General features: G+C 41.0%; 1 protein-coding gene across 5 annotated transcripts in view; it reads left to right on the plus strand.

Annotated features, from left to right (window-relative positions):
* Positions 1–796: 796 nt before the first annotated feature.
* LOC123973694 (phospholipid-transporting ATPase IH-like) overlaps positions 797–14,974 on the plus strand; it is a 38,851-nt gene continuing 24,673 nt past the window's right edge. For all 5 annotated transcript variants that reach the window (XM_046053910.1, XM_046053912.1, XM_046053913.1 and 2 more), the window contains exons 1-5: positions 797–1,226; positions 10,717–10,839; positions 11,091–11,180; positions 12,523–12,603; positions 13,237–13,344. In XM_046053910.1, coding sequence (XP_045909866.1) covers positions 1,188–1,226; positions 10,717–10,839; positions 11,091–11,180; positions 12,523–12,603; positions 13,237–13,344 — 441 coding nt within the window. In that variant the 5' untranslated portion in view covers positions 797–1,187. The remainder of the gene's footprint in view (positions 1,227–10,716; positions 10,840–11,090; positions 11,181–12,522; positions 12,604–13,236; positions 13,345–14,974) is intronic.

Here is a 14,974-nt window from a genome sequence, read left to right on the forward strand (position 1 = left end):
AACTTAGTACATTCACTCAAGTAATTACTTTTATACTTACTTACTTGTATTTTAATTGAATGCTACTTTATACTCCACTACATTTAAAAGAGAAATAATCTTAGTAGGCTTGTTACTTTGTTTAAAACCTATCATCACCATATAAAATTGCATTGTTGCATTGTCATACAGTAAATTCAATCACCAGCAACATATAAAATAGCCAGAATCAGCTTCACCTCAGCCAGCCACATGCTGCTTACATGTTCATGCACCGGTAATAACAATCCCACAAAGTTACTAAGGCCTTTTCATAGTGGGTACTTTAACTTTACTGCAAGTAAATTTAGCTGATAATACCTTGTCTACTTTTACTGACTAGTAACTACATTTTTATTGTAGGTATTTTACTTAATAGTAATTAAAACAGTGTCAAATACTCTATTACGTAAAACACGTAATAGAGTATTTTACACTGTGGTGCTGCTACTTATAAATGATCTGATTATTGGGTAGGTATTTAAAATGTCTCCCACGTTCCTCCTAACATTGGCAGACCATAGTCACGGTGAGGCTCCGTTTTGGGTGTTGTTGTTGTGGCTTCTGCAGTTTTGGACATGATTATGAGTTTTGATTAATCTCGGTTTTCTATACTCGTGAGGGGCTTCTACATGTGGAGTGGTGTTTTTTTTTTCAGACGGTGCAGTAAAGAAAGGCGAGAAAATCTCACCGCGCATGTGCAGCGTAGTCATCTGACAGGGGTGAGCGCTGTGGACGGTTCGCGTTCACCGCTACAACGAGGGCCACCGCTGTTCACACAGAGCGCGGCACAGACAACCTCCATGAGGGACCGTCTCCTGCAAGAATAAAACACTTCAACAAACGAGGAGTAACCAGGAAGACTTCGCAGGTTTGGAAGTTCGCATGCGGTGAAATTTCCTCTCAAATGTAGCCAGCAGTGTGAGTGTTGGTGCTTGTAATCGCTCGGTCGCTGCCATGGCTCTTCCCAGGGATGCCATGAAAATCAGAACAGCCGACTGAGAGACCGCTGCTCCTCGCTATCACAGACACGGCGGCGGCGGCGGCGGTGGTGGTGGAGAGCGATGGATGCTGGTGAAAAGATCCACATTAGGTAGCGTTCACGAAGACCCGAGGAGAGCTGAACGTCTCTGTTGCACAGTCAAGTCGCCGCCGGAGCTGTCTAAAGGATGGATTTCAACCTGCTCCGGAATATCATCAGCAGATACGTAAGCCCCCAACCCCCCTCCTTATCTGTCAGCACTTGCACAACTGTAGAGCTACAGCTGTGCAAGTGCAACACTGTATAATGCATAATGTTACACACGTCATTTGTGGCTGTGTTTTTACATTTACCATACTGTATGTGTTGGAGAGTAAACTGCCTTCAGCTTGGACGCTCAGGATGACAAACACGTTGCTCATCTGCAATGATAAACACGAGCTGTTTTGGCAGGCCACTGACTGTGGGGCTTTACAATGTTTTTTGTGGAGCTGAATGGGGAATGTGCCAGTGGCTACAGATGCAGTGATGGCTGGTGAATGTGTAGAATAGAAATGAACTTGGCTGGCCCAGTTACGTTGCTTTAGTGAGTTACAGCGTGCATGCACACTAAACTATCTTGTGGCTTCCAGTTGCTCTGGTCTGCAGAGGAAATAAATCCCAATCAGGGCTCACAGACTGGAGAGGCCTTGCGAGGACTCACTCTGCAGTCTGCAGACTTAAACTCACTTCCTTCCAGACTGGTGGACTGATAAGGAGGTGGAGGTTAAACTAGAAGTTGTCATTCTCAGTAGAACAATACTTTAAGAGAGAGTCCAGCAGGGCAGCATCATTATCTGTAATCAGTTAGCAGAAAATGTCCACAAAATAACAAAGTAGATGATCAGCTGTAACCATATTACTAGTTGGTCTGGTCTGAACTGGCCAGTGCCATCAGCAGTCTTTGCTTATCAGCCAGAACAGGAAGCAGCTGGTTGGTGGTGGGTGGCTGAATTAGAGAAAAGTTTCTAATAGGAAGCGACTCTGACAGGTCCAGGCATGTTCATCAGACCGGGCACCTCTGGAGTGTCTTCACATCTGCGATATGAAGTCATGCGACCCTTTCACCTGACCTTTAAACTGGCTCAGGTGCTGTGAAGATAACAATCAGTGTGAGCGAATGTGTGCATGTGCATTCAAGCTTTTGTGTGCACATTTATGTGTTCGGATGAGTGAGGAGTGTGAGTGTACGTGCGTGTGCAGCAAGCGGGTGACAGTGTGTAGGGAGCTTGACTGATGCTCTGTAGGGCTAATATCAGGGGAAATCAGAGCCACAAGTGAGGAGCGGGGGTGGGGGAGTGAAGGGGTCATCGAACACGCCCCTCATCTCTCACCCTGTCCCCCTTTGCATCCTCACTCTGCAGCATTTTGAAGTAGGCATGTAATTAATCATTAATTTAATTATCCAGATCTTGACTTAGAATTTGGAGGCATGGTTGATGTATATCCGGTGCTCTATTACTCGTGTATCGCCCTCTCTTAACCCTGCCATATCCCGAACAGCTGCTCCCTTAATGAGGCTACAAAGAAGAACAAACATTACATCATGCAAGGTGATTAAGATGGTGCTAAGCAAGTCGAGCCTTTTCTCCGGCCAGGGAGTGAAGTAAACTCCCATCAAGGTCACTGCCCAAATGTCGACAGCCTCCCCTACTTTAATAAGTTTGCTATTAAAAAAATGCTGAATTAGTGAAGCTTCTCCAGCCATGAAATGATGTACTTCTGATTTAGTCCACTTTACTCCACTCTGCAAATTTACTTTCACTTTATATCTTGTTCCCTTATTATCATCCTGTCATAGACGTGTGACTAGTTCTTCATGTACTTCTGTGTGCGGGAAATTGGTGTTTTTCAGTTATGTCGTACAGGACAGGCCAGCCCTGCTTTCCTTGTTTTTGGTTTGGTTTATTGATGACATTGTAATATCTTTTTAAAATACAAAATATTAGACTTTGTTGGGGGATACAATGATAAATTCTTGGACTTATTTCCATTGTTGTCTGTGGTGTTTACACAGTCCAACACATTTTATGAGAAGACTGAGGCAGGCATTAAGTGTTTCACAAAAATGCAAACTTAAAACACATAAAAATGAATCTTAACAACAATTGCCACATCTTTTAAGGAAGCAGACAAGTTAAAAAGTATTGTGAAACTGTTGCATGACATGGTTCAAGACGCTTTGCTGGGACCTCTGTTCAAACAAACACTGTGAATTGAGTGTAAACCGGGCTGCCCGAAACAGTTTTTCAGATCTATCCAATACAGCACATTTCTAATTTAATTTTCTGAAGGCACAGCCTTCTGTCCTGCTCAAAAGCCTGTTTTCTGACTCAAGAAAATTGTTGGTGAATTGAACCTATACAGCACAGTAAATAGTTGTTTCAAAAAAAAAAAAAGAGTGGGCTCAATCTGTTTCACTTTTTTACTTTTTCTTCTTTTTTGTTGGCATAAAAGAAGGGCTCAGCCTACATGCAATAAGATATACAGTATAATAGGAGTGTGTGTGCGTGCATGCGTGCGTGCGTGCATGTTCTGGTATATCAGCAGACCCTGGGTCAGGACATAACAGGAAGAGATTGTATTGTTAATGAGATTTATCTGTAAAATTACCTCCTGTGGTTCGAACAGATCCTGTGTGTGTGTGTGTGTGTGTGTGTGTGTGTGTGTGTGCGCGCGCATGTATTACATTTGTCCGCTGTCTCCACTCCCTTCCTTCTGCCTTTTTCTCGCCTGGTAATAATAATAGCGATGGCGTGATCCCTCAGACATGGAGCAAAGCATGAGAACTGCATGAGGTCATGATCTGGATAAGAAGTGCTGGTATGTGTGACTGGAGGTCATATTTAAACAAACACGATACATTATAGGGGTTAAATATGTTCTCTTTTTTGTAAAGCTTGCCTTTTCACTTCCACACAACAGACTCTTGTGATAACATCCTTTTGATTAATATCAGCCCGCTGCTTTTCCCTATCCTCAGCTTGATTTACCCTTGCATCCCCTCTATCCTCACCTTCCTTTACATCTTATCTATGAATGTATGACTGTTATTCTTGTGCAGACCTCTGACAATCTCAGCAGATAAAAGAGGAAGGCCTCCCTTTGATCAAAAGGGTGCCAGCAGGTCCCCAAGTGCTGAAGGGCTTTAGAAAGGGTTCTAGCCACTTTACAGCTCTCTGAGTCTTCTGGCGAGTGTTGAAAGGCAGACACAACCTGCTGGATTACTGTTTGCCACATTAGCTCAGTTAAGGGCAGTCTATTCCTGTCCGCCGCCCCCCTGGAGATGGGGTCCTGGCGGAGAGACAGAGGCTGTAGGTGACAAAAACACACAAGATTTGTGTTTGGGCAAAGCTTTGGAAACAGCCATGCATCTGCGAGATGGCTCATAAAAATAATTTCGTTTAATTTCCAGGAGACAGAGGTTTCATAATAAGACACAGTTTCAAGCCCATATTAGGATGTTGTCGGTGTTAAATGCAGAGAAAATGAGAGTGTTTTTTTGTTTTGTTTTGTTTTTTTAGGCCTCAGATTATGGTGGCGAGAGAAAAGGAGCGGAGGGAGATAGGGGAGAGGAGAAGTAGCACAGCTGGATTAAAGACTTATGTAACAGTTGGATCACAGCAAGTCAAGTGGGAGAGGAAGCTAGGGCACCAACAGAATACAAATTTCAAGTAATCTTCTCACAATTATTCTTTGACTTTGTTGCAGGTATAGTTATTTGCGTCATCAGTGTCAGCAGTTGAGATAGTTTGTGCAGGGCAGGCTGACGGTCCCTATTGCTAACCAAAATAATGATACATCTGCCTAGCAATTTCCCCCAAATATTATTGTCTTGTGAGTTATTACAGCGAATGGCTCTTCCTTTCCCTGTGAGCTGCGTTCCGTCTCCTTATTTCATTCGTTTTTTTTCCTCACTGCGGCATTTGATGATTACTCTTTCATTCTGCTTTGTTCCAAAAAAGGGATTATCCACAGAGAAAACAGTCTTAAGAAGTCCAAGTTGAACCGAATAAATGCACGAAGAAGATCTTGAGGATATTGTCTGAAGTACACTTCCAGATTTTTCCATTAAGCTTTCTAATCTCTTGTCAAATCCAGTTTCACAGCATTAAATTAATGAAAAAATCCTACACGTTTGATCTTCAGTTTACACATAATGAAGCCTCTGTGTGGTACTGTTTCTTTGCACTATGAACTTTTAGACATAGCGTAGCTGTCTTTTGCTACATACTGTGTTGCTATGGTGAATAATGGCAAATGAGTAGCAGTGGAGTGCACGTTGAACAGCCTCTTTCCTTTTAAGCTGATCAAGGTCTCCAGGCTCCTTTTATCTCTGCTCAGTGCTAGAACAAACTTCACAGCTTCTGTTAATAAGAATATTAAAAGCATGTAATATTCTTATCCTAAATTACCCTGAGAAGATTTTTTTGGCAGATTTGCAACTTTCTCTCATTTGAATGTATTGTACAAGAAACACTGTTAGCTCTGGTTATCTTTGTAAATTCATTATGTTCTTATTAACTAATAGGCTAGTAGCAAACTAGTGATTTATTAAATTGAATTGCACCAGTTAAACATATGAAATGTCTCAGCTGGGAAAGACTTCGGTAATGTGTAAATGGAAAGCGATTTATTTTGTAAACTGGAAGTCACTGTAGCGTCACAAGCAGTAACATACAGTAACTGCAAAAAATAACAGTTTTAAGGGGAGCTAGCAATATATGTTAAATTTGGCTGCCAATTCTTTGTAAATGTAGGTTTTACTTTGTTTTAGTTGTATATTCATACATGGAGAAATGTGTTTTTATGTATGTTTAGAATGAGTGGGAAATACCCGATTATGCTAACCTATCCAATGCTGTATAGCTAATCATTTAGCCTTACATTAGCATGTTGTTTTGTTATGTGAGGTCTGTAGGTATTTGGCTGTGGTGGACTTCCTTGCTGCCTCCTCATGGTTTTCGTTAGCCTGCTCCACCCCAAGGTATTTGTAGCTGTCCTGAACATCTGCAATGTGGCCTCTTTTTGAAACAATGCGACCACACTTGTCCAGTCCGAAACGACATTCCATGTCGTTGCTGTAGATCCTGGTAGTGTGGATCAGTGAGTCGATGTCTCGTTCATTCCTGGCATACAGCTTGATGTCATCCCTGTAGAGGAGGTGACTGATGGTTGTTCCACTTCGGAACCGGTATCCGTAGCCAGTCTTTGTGATGATCTGGCTGAGGGGGTTCAGGCCTATGCAGAACAGCAGCGGTTATAGTGCATCGCCTTGGTATATGTCGCACTTGATGGTGACTTGTTGAGTTGGCTTCCAGACTTGTTTTCCACAGCCCCATTGAGTTCTTGATGAAAGCTATTAGTGTCCTGTTGATCTTGTACATTTCCAAGCATTCCAGTATCCATGTATGTGGCATTGAGTCGTAGGCTTTCTTGTAGTCAATCCAGGCGGTGCACAGATTGGTCTGCAGTCTCGAGTGACTGCTCTATCAACCTGTAGCTGGTGCTTGGCTCTCCTAGTATTACTACCCATTCCCTTCTGGGCCCTGTCCTGCCCTGTATTGAGCCATGTGCTGATATATATATATCAACACAGGGGTTTGGGGTGCAGCAACCCGGTCAAGATGGTGCGTTGCCTAAAAAGTTTGGGAACCGCTGATATAGTATATTAGCTAACGTTAGCTTTGTCAGCTAGCTACACAATAGTTACACCTGGCAGTCTGTTCACAACTAATTTCCACTTAAGAACTAGTTTGTGTGGCGCAACCTATTAGGGCTGCAACTAACAATTCTTTTCGTAGTTGATTAATCTGTCAATTATTTTCCTGATTAATCGATTAGTTGTTTGGTATATAAAATGTCAGAAAATGACCCAAAGTGTTGATCAGTGTTTCCCAGAGCTCAAGGTGACGTCCTCAAATTTCTTGCTTTGTCCACAACCCAAAAATATTCAGTTTACTGTCATTGTTCCTTTTACAAATTACGCAAACCAATTCATCATTGCAACTCTATACCCCATTCTACTTAGTAAACACTTTTTTCACAATTATTGCATATTTTCCGATAACATTGACTGATACTAATATGGGCTAAAATCTACCACATCCTGCATATGGGTGTTGTGCAATCATGTTTTATGTGTTTCTACATCATCTGTCCAGTTAACATGAGCAGTTCATTAAGGAAGAGCTCAGTCAGAGGAATTTGATCTGTGAGTTAATGAGGGAGACCTGCTCAACATGCTGTGTGCTTCTGCAGTATAGCATGGCAGGACAGTGAAGGAAGGATGACCATTTAATCAGGCCAGTTAATGGTGTATACCTTTTATTACACCTCTGTGGTAGAGAGGAGCTATACCACAGGGACAGCACAGATAGATCATGGTATTGCTGGGGTCAGGGGTTGCTTTTCCATAATGAAAAAGATATACACCCGTAGTCCTGTAAAGTGCTAAAAGTCTAAAAGGGCAGAACTAGAAAGGCTATCTTGGCGTTTTAAAGTAACAATTTAAACCTTAAAAGTTGCGGACCTTCTTCTGTTCTCTAATACTGAATGCAGAGTTTAAACACTTCAAATTGGCCCAAGAGAGAGCACTGTTATACAGTTAGATAACATGAAAGGAGAAGTTACAGTGGTGGGATGTTTGTTCCTATCAAATCCATCTTGTCATTGTTGATGATTGATGGTGATGTAAGACCAGCCTCTCTGCTAGGAGGCTGTTTCAGTGTTGTTAATAAAGACAAAGTCTCCATGTCCTGCAGCCAACCAGCCAGCCACTTTACTTTGTCTGATGGAGCTGTAGAGTGAAGAGAGAACAGTGGGCACGGGGTTGATACGGATCAGTGAGGATTAATGATCAGATAACCACAAACCACAATGCAATCTCTACGTGTCTTTCTCCATCCGTCTCCCGCAGTCCGACTGTCAAGAGTATGACACTGCCAGGAGATGGAGGGTACAAAGGGAGAAAAGAGTACAGATAGAAATATGAAGGGACAAACGATGGAATCATGGAACTGGATTTAGAAGGAAAATGTTTGAATAGAAGTACAAGTGGAACGTTGTGGATGTGATGTGTAGATAGGGGTGGGTGATGTGTTTGAAATAATTATCATGATATTAATAAGGCCCGCGACCCTGTACGCAGGATAAGCGGTTGACGATGGATGGATGGATGGATATTAATAAGGACCAGTTCTGAAATTTTAGTCAGTTTATCAATTAGTGCATTGACAGAAAATGTATCTGCAACTATTTATTACTTATTTATCTGACAAAAAATTCCAATAATGCTGCTTTTCTCTTTTTTCATCATTGTAAATTGAAAATCTTTTGTTTTGGACAGTTGGATGGACAAAACAAGCCTTTTAAAGGACCTGGACACTATGAAGTTGTTATGCGCATTTTTGGACCTTTTATAGATGTCATACATATCTACATACATATAGATGTATGTAGATGGAAATCACTATATAAGGAATGTAGGAAAAATCACATGATGAATGAATCAAAATAAATTTCAAGACAATGAACTGTGTTCCACTTTAATACATTACATGTGACTATACTCGTTGCATGCATAAAACAAACGTCAGTGAGGTAGTCTAGTTGTTGATCGCACATTGCTATGAATTATTCATTTGAATGTGATAACAGACACTGGTGTAATACAATATGATCATAACCTTATGACATAATTCAACTTAAAGTTGATAAACATATTCAGTTATAACTTAATTGTTTGTCCAGATAGGGTTTTCCTTGTGTGTGTTTTTTTTCCTTAACTGTAAACATTATGTTTGATTTGTAATTAACTGTTGATCTAATTAATAAGCATGACCAGTTAATATTTGTTGGACTTTTTTTGGACATCCAGATGTCACTGTTTGTTGTAGCTACTCTCTAGTTCAATTATATAGGATTCAGTCAGACACATTTTTCATTAAAAATTGTAAGAGATTGTCTCTTGGTAAAAGATTCTAGAGTATTAATAGGGTTATTTTAGATGGCTAGCATGATGATAGCCAGAATTATTGCAGGTATGTTTGAGAAAGAGAACCCAGGGAGTTACTTTTGACTTTCTATTGACAGTTTTGATTTGAGACCAGCGACCACAGCAATTTATATCCCTGCCAAACGTTTGTGTGTTTTTCTGACAAAAACTGCTACATTATCTGGTCAACATGTCAGCGACCACAGCTTCTGTTTGCTTGAACTTGGCGTCAGCCCCAACCTCTCTTCCTGTTTGTCAGTCCCTTTCTCCATGCTGCCTTTTCTTTACTGTGTCATTGCGTTGTCATTTCATTCTTTTGTCCCCCTCACTCTCCTGCCCCTGCTGCTTGCTCCCCTTCAGTGTGCTACTCTTTTTCTACCTCACTTTCCATCTCACCATTTCTCTCTGGGTCATGTTGCCCCCCCCCCAATGTTTTGGAGGGGTCTCAAGTGCTGACACCGTTAGCGCCATGTCTATTTCTATCCCACTGCCAAGTGCCTGTTGATCACTGTGGATAAGTTTAGATCTGTGACTCTGAGCCTTTTTCTACTGCAATTTGCTATTTTGACACATATTTTGTTATTGCATTTACATTAGCCTTCATTTGATCTTTACATTGAAAGATTTGGCCATTGGCAACGATGAGCTACATATCTGCCAAAATGTCGAGGACATTTTAAGCAGTGAGGTGCTGCTTCCATTGAAGTGCTTGTTCCAGAACTTTTCTGCTAATGGTCAACACTTCTGCTTTGAGCTGTGTCAGGTAGGTAGCTTTGCCAAAGGCTACGATCACAATGCCCACTCAGGCCAAAGCATTAGGAACCATGTAGGAAACCAGATGGAAACAAACAGCGGAATGCTGTGGTCTCGTGACTCTTGTTTTCTCTTTGAGAGCTCTCTTCCCACAATAGTGTTTAATGAAGGACACATTGGAAAAATATGTGCTGTGCCTAACTCCCAGAATGCAATCTGTTTGTCCCTGGGGAGCTGCTTAGATGTAATATAAATAAGAGATGAACTTAGATGGAGGTTCGCATACACACCATCTAGTGTCTAAAAAGTGTTGCTTTGGGTCCGTGTGCAAAAAAAGAAAAGCTGGAGACCACAGAGAGGTGAAAAGATAAATGACAAATCCACACTTGTGTGACTCAGAGCTGATCCCACCTATACACATCAACAAACATACACTCATTCTTCAGTCCGCCTGGTCTCGGCTATGAGGTTGTGACTGATGTCGTGTAACAGTCTTGTGTAATATTCTGTTTGTGTTTAATCCAGGACAGTTAGGCAAGCTTCTTTTTAAAAATAATTTTTATTTATAATTTATTTGAACTTTATTTCATTTATGGGGAATTCTTATCAAACTGCTTGATCAGCTAATCAATTCATTCATTGAATTAATTAATTATTTCAGCATTAGTGTTGTTAGTGCTGGGAGCAAAACAATAAATTATACATCCAGCAAAAATTTGAATTCTATTAATAATCATCAAATAATGAATTCTAAACTATGGATGTATTTGTAAAGAGATTTTGGTGTTAATGTAAGGTGTTAGTGAGGGTGGATGACAAAAAACAAACCCGTTACAAAGGCTGAACAGTGTGATTGATTTAAACCCACTTTTTTCTCTTTTCTTTCTACCTGTATTGCTATTTATATCTACTTATCCGTGTCCGTCAGTGTGTGGGGGAGGAGATCTGGGTGGACAGTCGGACGGTGTACATCGGGCATAAAGAACCCCCTCCAGGAGCTGAGGCCTACATCCCTCAGCGTTACCCCGACAACCGCATCGTCTCTTCCAAGGTGAGAGAGCCACAGCCCATGAGTCAGTGCCGTAACATTGTTTTCATCGTGCTGTTCTTTTGTTTCACGTTTAGACAACCATGTAATCTCGTGGCCGTGTTTTTAAGGATGACACGTTTCACTTTATTTGTGTTCGGCAAAGCTGTGCATCACCATTTCTCTTGCCAGAAGGACATAGATGATGATTGCCATTGTTTCCCCTTCTGTTTTTGTGTGTGTGATAATAATTCTGCTGTCACTCTGTCCCACAGTATACCTTCTGGAACTTCGTTCCCAAGAATTTGTTTGAGCAGTTCAGAAGAATCGCTAACTTCTACTTCTTGGTCATATTTCTAGTCCAGGTGAGATTTTCATGAAAACAGTAAGCAGTGGTAATTTTTTTCACCTTCTTTGTTTAATCTGAAAATACAACACTGAAACTCTAAGGAAATACTCAAACAAATAAAAACAAAGACATCCTAAGTCTCTCAAGCAGCTGCTGGTATCAAACTAACAAACATTGGGTCCATTTTGTGCTTTATTTTTTTAATTCTTAGTTTTAATTAAAGGGTAATGGCTTTGCATCAGGAGAAGTGTGACAGCTGAACACTGCCCAGATTTACTTTACTAAATAGAAAACCTGGTGAAAATGTTTTAACACAGGAGATTATTTGGAGTCGTCTTGACTTTACTTTGAACATTAACGTCTGCACCAAAATTCACCCTATAGTTGTTGATAGATTTTAGAAGTCCGTAAATGTATTTGATTAACTTTTCTAATAGTTTCTCATGGTATTTAAATGCATAAACCTTTTTTGGTTGCTTCCAGTGATTTCATATGAGCAACACATGCAACCGTATTCACCCTATTTTATAGTTGTAATGCTGTACATTACATTTTTGCATTTTCATAAATGTTTTGATCGACATTGCCTTTAATTAACTCATGGCTGTCTCTTTAAGCACTTTCGTGCACCAGCCATTCATGAGTGCTGATGACAGTTTAGACCCTGCCCTCATTGTTCCCTGACAATTAAGTGAGATTAAATTAAATCCTGCACTTGTGCCTGTGTTTGAGGTTACCTGGATGAGGATTACCAGCATCATTTGAATTAGCTAACATCGTGTTATCCTGAAATAATGAGTGTTGTACTGCTCCATGGCTGTCTAAATCAGAATCAAGAGAAACAGCTTTTTCCTTGAACCACTGTATTGCACAAGGACAGATTCTTCATTGAAGAGGAGGAGGATAAAACACTTCCTTTACCAGCAGTTGTCTTAGTAGGCCAGAATGCAACATAGCCACAGCTTGGGTCTTTGCCTGCTGTATGTTTTATCAGTAGCATGTGAAATTCCACATCCTCTGAATGGGACAAACTGAGTATGGCGCACAGCAGCAATGCTTGTATGTCTCTTTCTTTATGTTGACTGAAAGGGTCCTACTTTGGTGTTAATCAAACATTAAAAGACATGACTTAAATATCTTAACGAAAATTATCCTGTGAGTGCAGATGGAGGAAATCAAGCAAGATTTGATAACTTGGATACTTTAACTTTGCTGGATTGGTGCTTGATTCCTTATTACTGAAGCTTTTCCCTGCTGCACTTCCTTACTCAGCGTTGCATTACTTGGCATCCTCTCACCTAACCTTTCTCTTGCTCCCTACCACTGCGTCTTCCTCCCACTGTTCCTATCTCTTGCAGCTTATCATTGACACCCCCACCAGCCCAGTCACCAGCGGCCTGCCCCTGTTCTTTGTTATCACTGTCACCGCCATAAAACAGGTAGGACACACACAAACGTGCTCACATTTTCGGGAAAGATTTCACAACAACAACCCCCCCACCACACACACACACACACACACACACACACACACACACAGACACACGCACCAACTCCCCGCCCTCAAATAGACACACACACACACTCTACCAATTGCTGCTCTATTATCTGTATATACACATTCCTCTCTCAGCGAAAGGACATGCCATTGAATATGTCTGGTGATGTGAGAAATATGATAATGAATGGTCTCCTCTGTTAATCACTCTAGCTGAGGATCTCATGCCCCTGAGAGTCGCATCCTCTCTACTGCGTCCCCGGTACTGAGGGATAGGGTACTATCAGTGATAGATGGAGCTGTTCTTGCTAAGGAAGCCTGAGCTTTCCTGGGACATAAATCTAAAACATGACATGTTGGCTAGAAATCCACGAAAGAGGTCACTAAGCTCAGGGACCACAATGCTAATTAATTACAGTGTATGACTTTCACCTCTTCCCCTCCGTCCCAATTTACTTTGCACAATAATCTATATTCTCCCTTTCGTCCCTGCAAACAAACAAACATTGGCTTTCTCTCCTTTTTCCCTTATAATCTTGTTCTCTATCCCCCTCTCTCGCTGCATCCCTCTCAGGGCTATGAGGACTGGCTCAGACACAAGGCTGACTGCTCTATAAATGAGTGTCCGGTGGACGTGGTGCAGCAGGGGAAGGTGGTGAGGACACAGAGTCACAAGCTACGGGTAAGAATGGCCTCATTAGAACAGTAAAGCACCTGAGGCCACAAAGCAACACTACAGCACTGCTGCATAGCTCACTTTTACTATAACTGTCACACTCCATCATTCTCTTTCTCTCTGCAGTCCTCTCCAACTTTGTTTCCTTCCTCTCTTGCGTTCTCTTGTCTTTTCCACCAATTACACCAATTAACTGCCCTGAAACTGCAGTAGACGAACAATTGCAGTGTACCCTGCTGCACCATGCAGGAGTCCCATAGAAAAAGAACAAGACTGATGTATTTCATAAAGTAGGATATTCCTGTCATCATACACTGATGTTCTCTCATGTGATTCTGATGCAACAGCAGATCACTGTTTGGTAGTGTGTCTCAGTCTAATTCTTGAAAATGCCTTCTCTACCCTTTCTGTGTCTCTCAGTCCCAAGCCTATTCATCCCTACTTAAGATGTAAATATTGTAATGTAAAACTGTGTCACAAATATTAGATTAGATTATATTCGATTTTTTTTCAAGGCTAAATAATCAACAGAGCATTTGCTGGGCACTATTTTTTGCATTTACGACAGCAGCGCCGTGTATGTGGGGTGGACTCAAAATAAACTACAGTGCAGGTGGTCATTGTAAATAATATCAACCAGTGCAGCAGTGTGGCTCATGTAAAGTTTTTTATTTTAATATTTTTTGGACAACAATGGAGCCGTATGGCAAAGAAGAATAATCTAGATTAGGCAATAAGGATGATGCTTATAAATTGGATCAATTCATGAATTTGTTGGTATTTGTCTTTTTATGGGGTTTCGATTCAGCCGTGATTTTTTTTCTTGCCGATGGTAGACTGCAACATTAGTAATAACTTTAATTATTAGTTATAATTTATGTTTGTATGTAGTTTTGGACTGTCAGGAGATGTTATCCATCTAATGTATACTACAAGTGGGACGCATGCATGCATGCATGCAGGAGGCCGTTCAAACATTTTTTGTGGAGCTCCAGTCAGCATCATTAGACCAGTAGCAAACAGTTGCTGTCACTAGCTCAATAACTTCTTATGTGCTATTGTTTTCTGTGATGATAAAGTGTGAAAAATGTCTAAATTGCATTCTATGTCCTATGAAAAAGGACTTAAAAAGACCATTGCAGAAACCCTGATTCATCAGTGGAAATGAATGCCTCCAACAGTGTTTTTCAGGGCAGAAAGGAAAACATCTTATATCATGCCAGTGTGATTGAAAAGAGAGGTTTTGGTATGCATAATGTGAGTGTCTAACTCAAAACCTTCTATATAGATGCATAGATACGATATATTTCAGTCTTGTTCACCATTGTGTCGGGCCGTGTATAATGGGTGCAGTCATTTCTGCTGAGTTTGCTTCCCCTGTCGAGTATGCAAAGACTGTGTAGGATGTTGAGGTTCAGCTTAGAATAATGTTTCAATACAGCTGCCCAGCCTTAAAGGGTAATGTTGGTGTGTTTTAAATTGGTCCAGTATTGAGTAAACATGATGCAGTCGGCAGAAGTGAAACAGGGCTGCATTGTAAGCCCTTAAAGTGCTTGTTTTTGCCACTGACAGGCTCAGATTGTTATTATAAGTGTCTGACAACAATGTGGAAAAGATCCCTACAGAGACAACCTCC

The sequence above is a fragment of the Micropterus dolomieu genome, linkage group LG07, assembly GCF_021292245.1.
Source record: "Micropterus dolomieu isolate WLL.071019.BEF.003 ecotype Adirondacks linkage group LG07, ASM2129224v1, whole genome shotgun sequence".
In the NCBI taxonomy this organism is placed as follows: Eukaryota; Metazoa; Chordata; class Actinopteri; order Centrarchiformes; family Centrarchidae; genus Micropterus; species Micropterus dolomieu.